Source organism: Astyanax mexicanus, chromosome 2, assembly GCF_023375975.1.
Source record: "Astyanax mexicanus isolate ESR-SI-001 chromosome 2, AstMex3_surface, whole genome shotgun sequence".
Taxonomy (NCBI): Eukaryota; Metazoa; Chordata; class Actinopteri; order Characiformes; family Acestrorhamphidae; genus Astyanax; species Astyanax mexicanus.
The window spans coordinates 15,421,359-15,434,876 of NC_064409.1; the positions used below are offsets into that span (position 1 = coordinate 15,421,359).

General features: G+C 35.9%; 2 protein-coding genes across 2 annotated transcripts in view; both read right to left on the bottom strand.

Moving 5' to 3' along the window:
• terfa (telomeric repeat binding factor a) overlaps positions 1–13,518 on the bottom strand; it is a 285,122-nt gene that overhangs the window by 138,502 nt on the left and 133,102 nt on the right. The gene's annotated exons all lie outside the window — the stretch shown is intronic.
• cdkn1d (cyclin-dependent kinase inhibitor 1D) lies at positions 274–11,441 on the bottom strand. Its single transcript, XM_007229844.3, has 3 exons — positions 11,178–11,441; positions 4,747–5,219; positions 274–4,254 (listed from the first exon to the last, which is right to left on the bottom strand). Exons 2-3 carry the CDS (start codon positions 5,213–5,215, stop codon positions 4,196–4,198), a joined length of 528 nt encoding a protein of 175 aa, XP_007229906.3. The 5' UTR covers positions 5,216–5,219; positions 11,178–11,441; the 3' UTR covers positions 274–4,195.

Below are 13,518 nucleotides of genomic sequence, written 5' to 3' on the forward strand. Positions count from 1 at the left end.
TAATGAGGTATTAAACACTTGTTTTGTAGACACTAATGCACTATAATTTTTTATTTGTAACATTATTTATAATTTTATACATATATATTCATTAAATTTTACATTTAAAAGTTGACATCACATTTCTGAACGCCAGGGGGAGCAGTTGCGCCACACTTTAAACAGCCCACTGCTGTGACTAAACTTTTCCGCTTCATTATTTTTTTCCTTTATATGTAACTCAACTGAGACCTTAACATTCACCAGAACCCCCCAAAAAACAACTCACCAAAATAAATTTTCATACAATATCTTTTATTATAATTTCTGATTTATGGCAACATAATTCACAACGTTAGAAACAACAACAGTGCACCAAAAAGCTGCTAGAAAACACTTGGTGGAATTACAAATCAAGAGAATAAGCAAAAGTATAATTTTGTTCTCAGTAATAAACACAATCATTATCTTCCCATATAATAAAACAAAGCGGAATTACAAATTAAATTACACTATATTATTTATAAAAGTATACATGGCTACCGTTCACTCATGCATATACAGCATTACAATACTAGGATAAGATACCTGGGACAAGTAAGGCTGGAAAGCACGGTGCTGGACTCTGGCTCAGGATGATTAAGATTTACTGTGCTTTACTTTCTGTTGAGAAAATGGTGAAATAAGCCAATTCTTACCCGCTTTTGAACAGACAGGTAGTTTCTTCAAATAATCTGATTTGAAATCTAACATAATATCCATGTCTGGACCGTGTATGTACATCCAGACCTTTTAATGCAGCTCTCCAACACCGTCAGGCATTTTAATGGCAATAATAACATTTATAATAGTGCAAAGCTAGTACAACACCAGTTAGTAAAATCAGGGACAATTTACATTTAAAACAATAAAAAAAAATACAATTTATATTGCAATAAGTTAAAAAAAGTTTTTACATGTTTTACACAATGAATAACGGGGTGCAATAGAATTTCAAACACACACTTGAACACACACATACAAAACAAATCAGAAGGTCCTATTATCCTATTGCTAAACCGTGTAAAAAAAGTGAGGTGATCTTTGTAAACCTGCAGTGTATTACTATTAATTTACTTGTTTAGAATGTTATGTACTTAAAAGTGTGAAGGTGAAGAGGCGTGAAGAGGTGATAATATCTGATATAGATTCTAAACACAGGCCAAAACTTATTACATTCTCTTTGTAAGGCTTTACACACTCCATTAACTGATTCATGCCCAGCAAATAATTGTGGTATAATAAGGAAATATGACACAGAATTTGTTCCAATTGTTCTGAATGGTCTAAAACAGTGTTTCCCACACCTGATAATGTAGGACCCCCTGCTCTCCCTGCACATTGTAGTGTTTACCTCACTCCCAACACACCTGATCCCTTCTCAAGATGAAGGTAACAGTTAAGTCCCAGTGCATATTATACCCTAATACTGTAAGGTACAGACTATATACTAATTCTAATAGTTCAGGCTTGGCAGGCTAGTATACAAAAAGATGGGCGATGAACTGAATATTTAGCCACTTTCTTTTTTTTAAGTAGAAAGTAAGACAAAAATATATTTAGGTTATTTAATTTTGCATTGATAAAAAAGTGCCAACATAAATGAAAACATGCAAAAACAAAATAATTGTCCAGCATTCTGTATTTTTTCGTTTCAACCAATGTTGAGCAGCTCCTTCTATGTAGCTCCTCCTATGTCCTTTCTGTTTTATAGTGCATTGTAATTTAAGTGTCCATCATAACAACACTTAGGCACTTTTACCCATAATATATATTACATTTAATATTTAAAAACTAGTTAATGTCAATAATAAGTTTACAGTTGGGACATGACCAATAAGTTAAAGCAGGAAAACACAAAAATGTGGAGGGCATGGGGTTCTCCCGGAATAAGATTGGGGAAACATATGATACAAAATAAATGTATATTGACATTTCAGAAGGTCACATACAAAAATGTCCTACAAAAGACTTCTATGACGGATACCATAGAAAAACACCTTTTTAAAAATGTATTTATTTAAGTATTTTTTGAGAACTGCTTATTTTAAAAGTCAGTTCAGATAAAGATGAGTGGGTTGGGTCAGCACCTTTTCACCTTACACGTATTTCTAACATCTGTAACACCTCCACCTCCACGAGTGTTTGGCCTCTCTTCTTCCTGTCGTAAAGCAAACCTGTTTTTTTTTTTTTGTTTCTTTGAGGTAGATGAACCGGATATCTGTTCATTATAATTTTTTTTCGTAGAAAGACAAAAACATCTGAACTGCTGTAGGACATATGCACCAGCTGTGACCATGCATGCTACTGGAAGAAGTGTGTGTTCAACAGAAAATGGGAGGGAATTACCACTGTCCAGAACAGAGATTAGTGTGAGCTTCAGAAGCTGGATAACTAAGAGTGGCTTTGTTCTTTTTTCCTGACAGCAGTCCAAACGGCTATCTCTCAGTTGTGTATTAGTTTCTGACAGTATGTGAAGCCTCTCTTTGGTCATTCAATTCAGCTGCCTTTTGTAAAATAAAAAAACAAATAAATTGTAGAAAATAAACACAACACCAAACTCACATACAACCTTGCAAAACACAAAGCAGTTACACTGCTAGGCCTGTCACGATAACTGTCTTTGTTTGGACGATATACTGTCATAATCATAATTTTATACCTCTGATATGATGATAATAATAATATATTGGTCTAATAATGCAATTAAGCCATTTACATTAGTAATTTATACATTGTAATATGAATATTAGGGCTGCACAAGGGTTTCATTGGGAACATTTTACAATATGATTATTTTGTTGTTCTGTGATATACTCATTAATTTAATTGGGCTCTCATTGTAAAAAAAAACCTAAACTAATGGGTTATATTAGGGTCAGCTAAATTTACTGCGGTCAAGTCCATATATTAAACAATAATCTGATTATGTAATTATCGTGACAGGCCTACACACACACTGCAATCATACAGAACAGCAACAGAGAAAAAATAGTATTGCAGAAGGTCCATCCCTGCTATCTACATGCGGAGCATGACTTTATAGGTCTCTTATAAACAAATCTGCTTTCATCTTTCATTCTGCACCTAAATCAACTTAAATCAACTCTATATTATAAAATGCTACATTCCTTCAAATAGAAAAGTGTCATGTTTAAAAAGCCACAAAGACAAGCTACTGTAAATAAATGAGAGAAAAAAATGCTACATAATTACAACATGAACAAATACCATAACAAATTACCTCATACAGTTGAACTAAGGTAGCGTGTTTTAGAAGTGATATTGCTGTTAATAACACAGAACGGCTATACTCCTCTGTTTCCTTACAAACTCTTTCAGCTGACCAAGGGGGACGGACTGAAAACTGGTCCATATAATACAAAATATTTTTAAAAAATTGACATTTGAGTACATATTCGAGTAAGAAAAGGAAGGGCATAATTCTGGTCAAATTAATAATAACAACTTAATAACACTTTAAGCTTATTGAAGGGAGATAGGGGACTAAATACATTACAATAAAATACAATACAATTATGGGCTCTAGCTATGGTGATATGCTCTTAATAGGGAAAAGTGTAAATACCTAAATTATATACACACAAATAATATGTATATAAGGTAAGTCTCTAAATATTTCTTTTGTATTTTTTAAAGAATGTTTGTATTAGACGCCCAGGTCAAATGTCACCAAACTACTAAAACAACAGGACTAACCTTTTAAATTCTGGTTAATGGGCGTCGGTGTGCCTGGTATGCAACTGGGGTCAATCTTTGACCCCCTGCTGTTTGTCATAAAGAGGGGAGAGATTTTAAACCCAGCTTAGGCATTAAGCTTTTTGTGCAAGACCAGACCAGACGAGGCCAAACCCAGACCATTAATTAACAGGTGAAGAGGTCATGTGGGGGAAAAAAAAAAAAAAAAAAACATTTGTTCTTTCTTTGTTTTGGGTCCATTCTGTACATTTACAGTCCACTTTTAGAGAAGTTCTGTTTTTGTGAAATATAGTTAGTGGGTCTTTTTTAAGCTTACTTGAACTGAAGTTATTTAACTGTACATTTTAAAGTCCATTCAAAGCTTTTGATACTCTGCTGGATAATAAGCTGCATTTGCAGGTTATGTATTTACATCTATGCACACAGTGATGAGTGGAGCTTTCTCTTTCCTTAGTGCTCACTGTCTTGAAGACACTTTCTGATGAAGAAACCTCCTCTTCTTTACAGTGAAGAAGTCTGAAAGATAGAGAAAGAGAGAAATGTGTGTGAGAGCAGAGGTCATCTATCCTGTCCTGTTTTGGCCCCAAGCCAGTCCACATTCTTCCCCATTTCCAGTTCCTGACATGTCCAAACCAGGTAGGCAGCATTCTGTGGTTTGTGATTACCTGGCTGAGGTGTGTCTGGGGTCAGAATAAGACAAATAAAAGTGGGACTGGCTCAGACCCTCAGGACAGCTTATGGCAGAGCAACAGGAAATGAAAAATCAGTGCATCTCCTCTGATCAGTTTATCAGTTCATCTTGTTCTAAAGGTGTCTTTAACTGTATCAATTACAGAATGTTAGAACTTATTATAATTGATTACAATCAATTCAACTTAATAATATTAATCAAAGTAAAATGTCAATATTGTTTTTTTTTTACACTATTAACTATTTTACTTTTGTACTATTTTACACCCCTGCTTAACAACATATATCAACCTCTGTGTTCATCCTGCCCTCTCTCACCTGTGATGGTGGCTTGTCTGTGTTTGACCCCCAGTGGCTTTAACTTTCTTCTCTTCTCCAGCTTGGCTCCTCTGAATGCTCCACTGGCCCTCAGCTCCAGGTACTCTTCTTGGGCCACGGAGGCCACTAAAGCCCCCCTGTCACTGCTGACCGGTGTTTGTGACTCCAGCCTGCATTTGGACGCCCCTGCCCTCACCACACAGCTGCGGTAAAACGCAGGGACGTCCTGGCAGCGCATCTCCTCCCATTCCACCGCTCCGGACGCAGGCCGTTCGCTCTGAAAGTCGAAGTTCCAGCGCTGCTTGGCCACCTCCATGCTCATGCAGAGCAGCCTCTGGAAGTCCTGCTGGAGCTGCTGGTGATCCACTGGGCCAAAGAGGTTCCGCCGGACGGCCGCAACCCTCGGCTTTACATCCTCTTCTCCGCTGTCGAGCTCCCCGTGATCACACTGAGATGACATCATAGCCATTTATCTGTGATGGAGACAGATAGGAAGAGCGGAGATCAGTTGGGTCATGCTTTTGTGAAAGGTAATGTTCAAGATAGGGGTGAGTGATATGGAGATATGTGGTATTTCTGTGATAATTGTATTATTGCAGTTTCATACTTTTGGTAGACACAAAACATTACAGCTGTTTTGATCTAAATCACTGACTTAACAGACATAATATGACATTGTATGACAGTGAAGCATGAAAACATTCTTTGGTTTAACCAGCACTGAAGATCAAGACCCAGTGAAGGATCTCGCTAATGCTAACACACACACTATAAAAACCCAAATCAAAGCAAATTCACCCACAATAAAACATATAATGTCTCTGGTGTGTAAGGCAGTGCAAAACATCAACTTCTGCAATTAATATATGTGGTTTAATCACAGTTTAAACACATTGGTCTGAGGTTACGAGCCCACAGAGTCGACTGCCTGCTCCTGTCATGGACTAGTTTTTATATGATTAAACACACATGTGCCAAACCACACCAGTAAAGAATGTGAACACACCATACCCTAATACACCTGCTGAAAATCACAACACTTCATAAATCTCTAACAGGCCTGTTAATGCTACGGCATTTGAAGCAAGGTGCCCATCTGTCCATAAAGGGCATTAAGAAAAGCCAGATTGTGAGAAATGCACTTTCTGCACCTGCACTTATCATTTCAGCAAGTTGTAAATTTCACCAAAAACATTTTAAAGCAAAATTAAGCTTGATATTTCATTTTAACTAAAAAATGTATGAGTGGGAAAATTCACTAAGTCATCCTGTTCTGGTGTGGATGTTTAATTTACCTCTACAATATATTGGCATTGGCAGATTCAAACGATCAATCAATCGGTAAAGAAGCAAATCATTAGACTGGATCATTAGCACCACCTAGAATCTTGATATGTTAGTAACCAGGTCATCCCTTGAAAGTTGTTCCAAAGTAAAGGACCCTTTGCATAAAGCTTACAAATGCAAACATTTCAAGGACGCAACTGATGTATCCTTCCAGGTCCGCAGTTACCGACAATTCTTTGCACGTGTACAATTCAAAGGAAACATAAAAGCTTCCGTACCAGAATTTGTATAATTACATTAATATTTATTTTATCACACTATTTAAGCTTGTTGTCATATTAGCTAGCTACTATAGCACATGATAAATAAACCAGCTTGAAAATGTTCGCCAAAACCAAATGAATCTGATTTAGGCCAGGTTAATTTGTGGTCCTAAAGTCCAATACTTATCCGATACACAACAATTCAACTCAGTCTGAACAGCTAGTTGTAAATTCATGCAATATTTATTCAAATGCTCGCTGAGGAGAACAGTTTTGGAAACTGTTCAGTTAAATGATGGATATAGGTCACATTACAAAAGAAAAAGAACTAAAAAAAAACATTGAATTGTTGAGAATCACATGTGATTCTCAACTAGGGGTGGGAATCACAGTGCATCTCACGATACAATTTTATTGTGAAATGTTGTTCACGATAACAGTGATATCACGGTACTATAATTCTGCGATACTCAATATATCACAAGACAATTCTCTACGATACTTCACAGCATTTGTGTTACTGAAGAGCATTAAATACTCTCAAATAAGCAAATATTACGAATTATGGCTTTACTGGTCTCAGTTTCATAGAATTTGACAACTAATATTCTTCAGTGGATATTTACCCCTTTGTTTGATTATCGCCACCATGTGCAATAATGAAGCAGTAAGTTTATTAAGTCAAATTGGGGGGTGAGGTGAAATCAGAGTGCCTATATTTCAATAAAATCGAAACGATGAGATATTGTCCCAATTTCATTCATTTTTTACAGTTCTTAAATGTTGTACACCCTAGTTTAACACACGGACATTTTACCACCTACACCACCTGCATAAAATACCAGAAAATCAGATTAAAATTCCACCTACTGACATCAGATCCTCCTGCCTTCTGTCCTCGCTCTGCAGACCCTCACTGCACATACAAGCCTGCAGTTTTTATAGCCCCCTTATCTCAGACAGAAGCCTCTAGATGGATTCTGATTTGCCTCTTGCTAAACATTTTTGCCAACCAGTCCAACTGTTACAAGCTTATCAGTAAAGAAGCCATTCCAAAAAAACTGACGGGCAGAAGTTTGCAGCTGTTGCCTGGAGCGTGGCGTTATTACTGTGGTTTTAAACACAACAGATACAGAATGAGCTAGATACAGATTTCAGTTAACGACAAACTTCAACCTAAGTTTAACCAATATGGGTCAATTCATTCATGAAATAAACCTATCTGCTTAGTTTAATGACTAACAGAACGGTTCAATCATCTGAAAAGTAAACTGTAATTATATCACATGCAGGTTTTAATTAGCAAATCTTTTTCTTAGATCATAATCTGAGCTTAATTTAACCGCACAATTTCCATAGGCAGATTTGTAGTCACATTACTGCAGTTTATACACCATGATTAGATCACTACTGTTCTTCACATCCCTTTTTCAAGCCTATATTGTTACTATATGACTCCACAAACCAAGCTGTGCAACAGGCTTAAACGTCTGACAAAATGTATATATAATTATATTTATCTAGGCCATAAATGTAACGTATTCCAAAGCTCTCCTTAAAGTAGGCCAGTTTTTCTTAGTTTCCATCCAACACCAAGTTAATTTAATCACTCCTTAATTAAAGTAAATCAGGTGAGCTTCTGGAGGAAATAAACAGATTTATACAGGGTCAGCAACCAAGCCTGTGTTCGTCTAGCCGACATCCCAGTAACTTTTCTGAAAAACACCACATACTGACTAAGCATTTAGTTTAGTTTGTTGAAAATGTTATTTTTTTAATGTACTTGAGTATTTTTAACAAGATTAAACTTTTATTATGTATTATTAAGCTAGAACTCAAAAGCTTTTCCTCAATTACTCAAATACTTACATTTTTAACCGACAACTCAAATACTTAAACATATACCTACTTACACAAATACTTATATTCTTCCTCGTCTACTCAAATACCTGCACTTTTAATACATTTCCTAAAATCTGCACTCTTCTCAAATACTCAAACCCTGTAAAACTCAGTTTTACTTAGCTCAAATCAAATGCAAAACTTATACTTTTACTCAAGTGTGTTTTTTCCAAGAATAGCAAAATACTTTTTTCTTTTTCAAATTCACACATTTCAAAACAACACAAAATTGAAGAAGAACATTTCTTGTCTATGTGTTAAGTGCTTTTTTTTTTCCTCTTTTCCTTTCACTCAGTGAATGTATGGCTCCAGACATGGATACTGTATCTCATTAACTTCTGCTCTTTACTGTATGTATGTTTATTTGTTTTGATTTTAAGTCATCAAAGATTTAAACACAGTGAATACTGAGATAAATACGCCTTTTTTACAGTACTCTAAAATCAGACCATATTTGAATTCAAAACAAAATAATTTGTCCTTTTACATTATTCAGATTAATCATATTTCCAATTAATATTTTCTTTTCTGGACTAAAATCCATCCACTACCCTACAAGGAAGTTTGAGTCAAAGTAGGTCTGTGGGTCACACATCTGCAAGCTGTTTTGGTGGAAACACAAAAGGGCTCCAGTGAGAGTTGTTTTCGTGAAGAAGTGGGCGTGGCCTGCATGCCAAACACATTCCCACACACAGAAAGGCGGAGTTACAGTCCACACCCCCCTTACACACACATGCTTGGGGGGGACACTCTGGACCTGACAGAACATTCTGTCCTATCCAAAAATAAAGGAGCCCAGGCGCTCACAGTGTGAGATGTGCACATAGTGTCCTTTCTGTTCAGGACAGAACAAGCACCCTAATGGCATCAGTCACACAGACCTGCACGCTGTCCAGCTGATGCACAGCATGAAGAACAGACCACCACTAAAATACATTATGCAACTCCAGGGATGTTCAAAATTAATGAAATAAAAAAAAAATAAAAATCATAAATAAATATATAGGTAATTACACTAAAATAATAAATAAAGATAAAAAGATACAAAAATCCCCACAGTTCATGTGTGCCCACCGGTAAAGTCTCAGCAATGAATAGGCCAGTTCCTGGATGTTATTTTACTCTGGCACGTATGACAATTAGGTGCTATATATTAATACATGCCATGCTTAAATCAGCACTACATGTAGATTATCCATTAAAAATATACGTTTATGAGGGTTTTCAGTCATTCTGCTCACTGGTCCGTCCAGGACTGGTCAGTAAAGTCGAGGTAAAATCAGGACAGCTCTGAATCAACTTAATTCCAGTGTGCATGTTAACCCCATGTGAATACAATAAATGAATACATAAACAAAGTCACTGCCAAGCTCAAACAAACACTATCCGGTGCAGTTAACAATAGATAGCATGATACTTAACAATTTTCGAGATAATAGAAAAGAAGAAGAAAAACTTTTTTTCTGGAAATTCTTACATTAGACCAGTTTTATCCGCTCTGCATTTTGGGGTTAAAGTAATATATCATAGAAAATGAACATATTCAACTAGACTATTTTATTCAATGTCTCCAATACTTGCACTAAAGTACAGTGCAAATACTTAAAAATACATTTTCTCAACTATGCAAATACTTTTTTAGTTTTACTCAACTATTAAAAACTATACTTTTACTCAATTTCTGAAATACCAATATTTTTACTCAACAAATAATTACTTACGCAATTACTTTTACTTAGCCAATAAAAATGCGTACTTTTACTCAATTTCTGAAATAACAGATTTTCTGAAATACTTATACTTTTAGTCAAATTTTCAAATACTTTTTAATTATACTCAAATAAGATATTTATACCTTTAATCAACTTCTCAAATACCTGTACCTTTCATAATTTCCTAAAATACTTATACATTTACTTAACTATTTAAACACTGAATTTCAAAATACCTGTAGTTTTACTCAACTATTCAAATACCTGTACTTTTAATAAATTCTAAAATATGTTTACTTGTACTCAACTTTTTAAGTAGTTACATTTTTACATAATTTTACATAAAATCTACAATACAAGTCAGAATTATCCTTCATTTGCACTTCAATTCCAGTACATGCACATTTGAATTAAGTACAACTTACTGCCAAATACAAGGTCAATAAAGAGCAATAAAACATGGTATAAAACCTCAAAAATACAGTAAAGGCATTTGCACACTGAAATATATATAAAAATGCTTTTTCTGTATATTTCTATGTTTTGCCTTTATTACAGTAAATGTAAAATTACATTATGCAGTGCTTAAATCTTAAAAAAAAAAAACAACAACAAGCATAATGTGTAGAAAATCTTGTATAGTAACTTTAACATATTCACAAATACTCTGAACTAATACTGCACCCATCTGACTCTGACTCCAGTAAGGTGAACACATCAGCACTGCACTAACACTAGAGAACCCTGCAGAGATCCTGCTTTACAGATAAAGTTACCAGCATAAATCAGAACTGCAGCTTGGAGAACAGTCTACAGAACAAAATGCAAAGAAACTAAGGAATAAAAATTCAGTAAAAGAGCTTTTTCTTGCTCAGAAACCCAGTAAGTCCAGTGCAGGCTGCAGCTGTCAGGCTGGGATGCTGGGCTGCCCATGTGGAGCTTGTTTGTTTGGATGTGAGCGCGCGGTGAGGCTCAGCCCCAGATATACAGTACAAACACCAACACCAGCTGAAAAACCCTTAAAATCAGCGCTGAACTGGTACTTCTGCAGGATATACACCATTCCTCATCACACTTTAACCCCTTTTATAATGTTCATTTACAGGTTTTAGAATAAAGTTTGGTTTACAGCTGTTGTTTTCCTGCTGATGCACTAAAGAGCTGAGAGGATTTACAGCACAGATATTTCTGTAAGTGTTAGACTGAAGCAAATACTAAATTAATCTTCAGAACAGTGAAAAAAACAGGTAGAAAAGCAGTTACCTACCTCCTGTGGTAGTTTCTGGTTTATTATGTTGAGTGTAGTTCTGATTCTGAGCTGCTGGTGTGGAAACAGACGGCGCTGTGCTCTCTCCGCGGATCTGCTCAAAACTAGGTCAAATATGTTGGCAAACGGTCGCCATTTCCTCTCTCTATCTCTCTCTCTCTCTCTCTCCCTCCCTGTCTCTCTTTCTCCCACTCAGTGTATGCAGGTCTCTCTCTCTTCCCCTCTCTCTCTCTCTCTCTCCCACTCTCTCTCTCTCCCCCACTCAGTGTATACAGGTCTCTCTCTCTCTTCTCCTGTCTCTCTCTCTCTCTCTCTCTCTCTCTTTCTCGGTGTATACAGGTCTCTCTCTTCTAGTGTATGAGACTCTCTCTCTCTCTCTCTCTCTCTCTCTCTCTCTCTCTCTCTCTCTCCTGTCTCTCTCTACGTGTATATATGTCTCTTTTTTCATGTCTCTCACTCTAAGTGTATATAGGTATCTCTCTCTCTCTCCCTGTCTCACTGTCTCTCTCTCTCTAAGTATATCTCCCTATCTCCCCTGTCTTTCTCTCTAAGTGTGTAAAAGAATCTCTCTCTTTCCACCTGTCTTTCTCTCTCTCTCCTTCTACTCCTTCTAAGTGTATATAAGTATCTTTCAATTTTTGCCCCTGTCTCAGTGTATTTAGGTCTCTCTCTCTCCCTGTCTATCTCTCACTGTATATAGGTCACTCTTCCAGCGCGTGTATTAGGTCTCTCTCCCCGTTACTCTCTCTCTCTCTCTCTGCTCTACTGAATGTGACACACTTTCTCGTATTTTGCTCGCGTCACGTTTCTCGCTGGCTGTGTGCCAAACGGCCCAAGTCACGTTGACATGCAACGTGACTTAAGGAACCCACCAAGAAAAAAACATACAGAGGCAGATATATATAGAGAGAGACCTAAACGAGAAAGAATGAGAGAAAGTTTGGTGCTAAACCTTTTTTCTTGTTTTACTGTTTTGACCTAGTTTATAAAGTAAAATTAGTAAAAGAAAGAGGGGAAAGGGGGAAAATGGGCGAGTTTGATATATCTCCGGATTTGGTTTCCTGCCTCTGTGTGTTTTGGGGAGGGGGTGAGCTAAACCTGATCTCTTTGATAATGTGCAGCATAAAACGGTTATCTAAATTTTTGGTTCCAAAACGTGCTTATACCACGTTTAATTTTTTTTTTTTTTACCAGTTTTCTCATCAGGTCAGAGGAAAATACTGGTTCCCAGCTCTGATACATCAGCCTAAAGATGCCTGTGCAGACCAGCATCCCAATAAGAGTGATGAGGGTGGAGAGCCCCATCTTCTCTCCCGCAGAGAGCACACAGCCAGTTGTGCCATAGTGTCAGTGTTGTGGTCTTCTTAACCACTCATGCTTCCAATGTTTTAATGAAACTTTGCAAAGCACCAAAAGTATCAGGGTAGAAAAATAATATTTTTCAGACATAATCTGTTTATTATCAATTGAATAAACAAGTTCCCAAAGTCAGAGGGGAAGTTTTAACATTCATTAAAGAGCCATTAGCATTTTATCCTTAACTTGTTTTAGCACATCTCTGAGTTACGTCATGTTTATTAAAATAGCTCTTTGTCCACTGCCATGCACCGTAAATTACACTTTGGCTCTTAGCTTGTCCAAAAATGTGTGTCAATTCGAAGCATAAATCACACTTTTATATAAATGTAATTCTAATGATAAATTACAGGTCAGCAGGAGACAGCTGTTGTCCAGTAATAAGCAAAGAGAAATAGTAAAGTAAATTTTAGTGTTGAATTAAAAGTTAATTAATGTATAATTATCACGCATATCTCATTATCAGTTTTGTTGATTTTTATTAGGGTTGTATAACTTTAATTATAGTCATTGTTATGTTTTCAGTTAGACTCAGTTTAATGATTAAGACTATTCTAGGCTTTAATGGCAAATAAAAGCCTAAATAGCTAAAATACTGTCACTCATTAGGAAAAAGATTAAATTGTGTATTATTAATTGCTAAATAATTACGTTATGTTATAATTTGATATAACATTATATTACATAACTTGATATTACATTTTCAAAATGTTAAAGTCAACATACTTAGAGCGTTCAATCTGTCATATTTTCAGAATTATCTTATAATGTTCTTTATTAAAGTTACTATCTCTTTAGTTATTGTAGTATTACTTTTAACTTTTCCATAATGTTAGTATTCACCTAGCTTGAAATGTTATGTGAGAAATGTTCTAATAATGTTGTGATGCAATGTTTATTTATGTGACACATTTTCAAAACGTTCCTGAAGCATTATTTCTATAATCTTACAGGCCTCCCTGCAACCTTTTCAAAATGTTGCTAA

Excerpts from the sequence above, each read along its gene's own strand:
- cdkn1d (XM_007229844.3), bottom strand. The coding sequence starts at position 5,215 with ATGGCTATGATGTCATCTCAGTGTGATCACGGGGAGCTCGACAGCGGA. Across the intron at positions 4,255-4,746 it reads CAGACAAGCCACCATCACAG|ACTTCTTCACTGTAAAGAAG; the intron begins GTGAGAGAGGGC and ends TCTATCTTTCAG.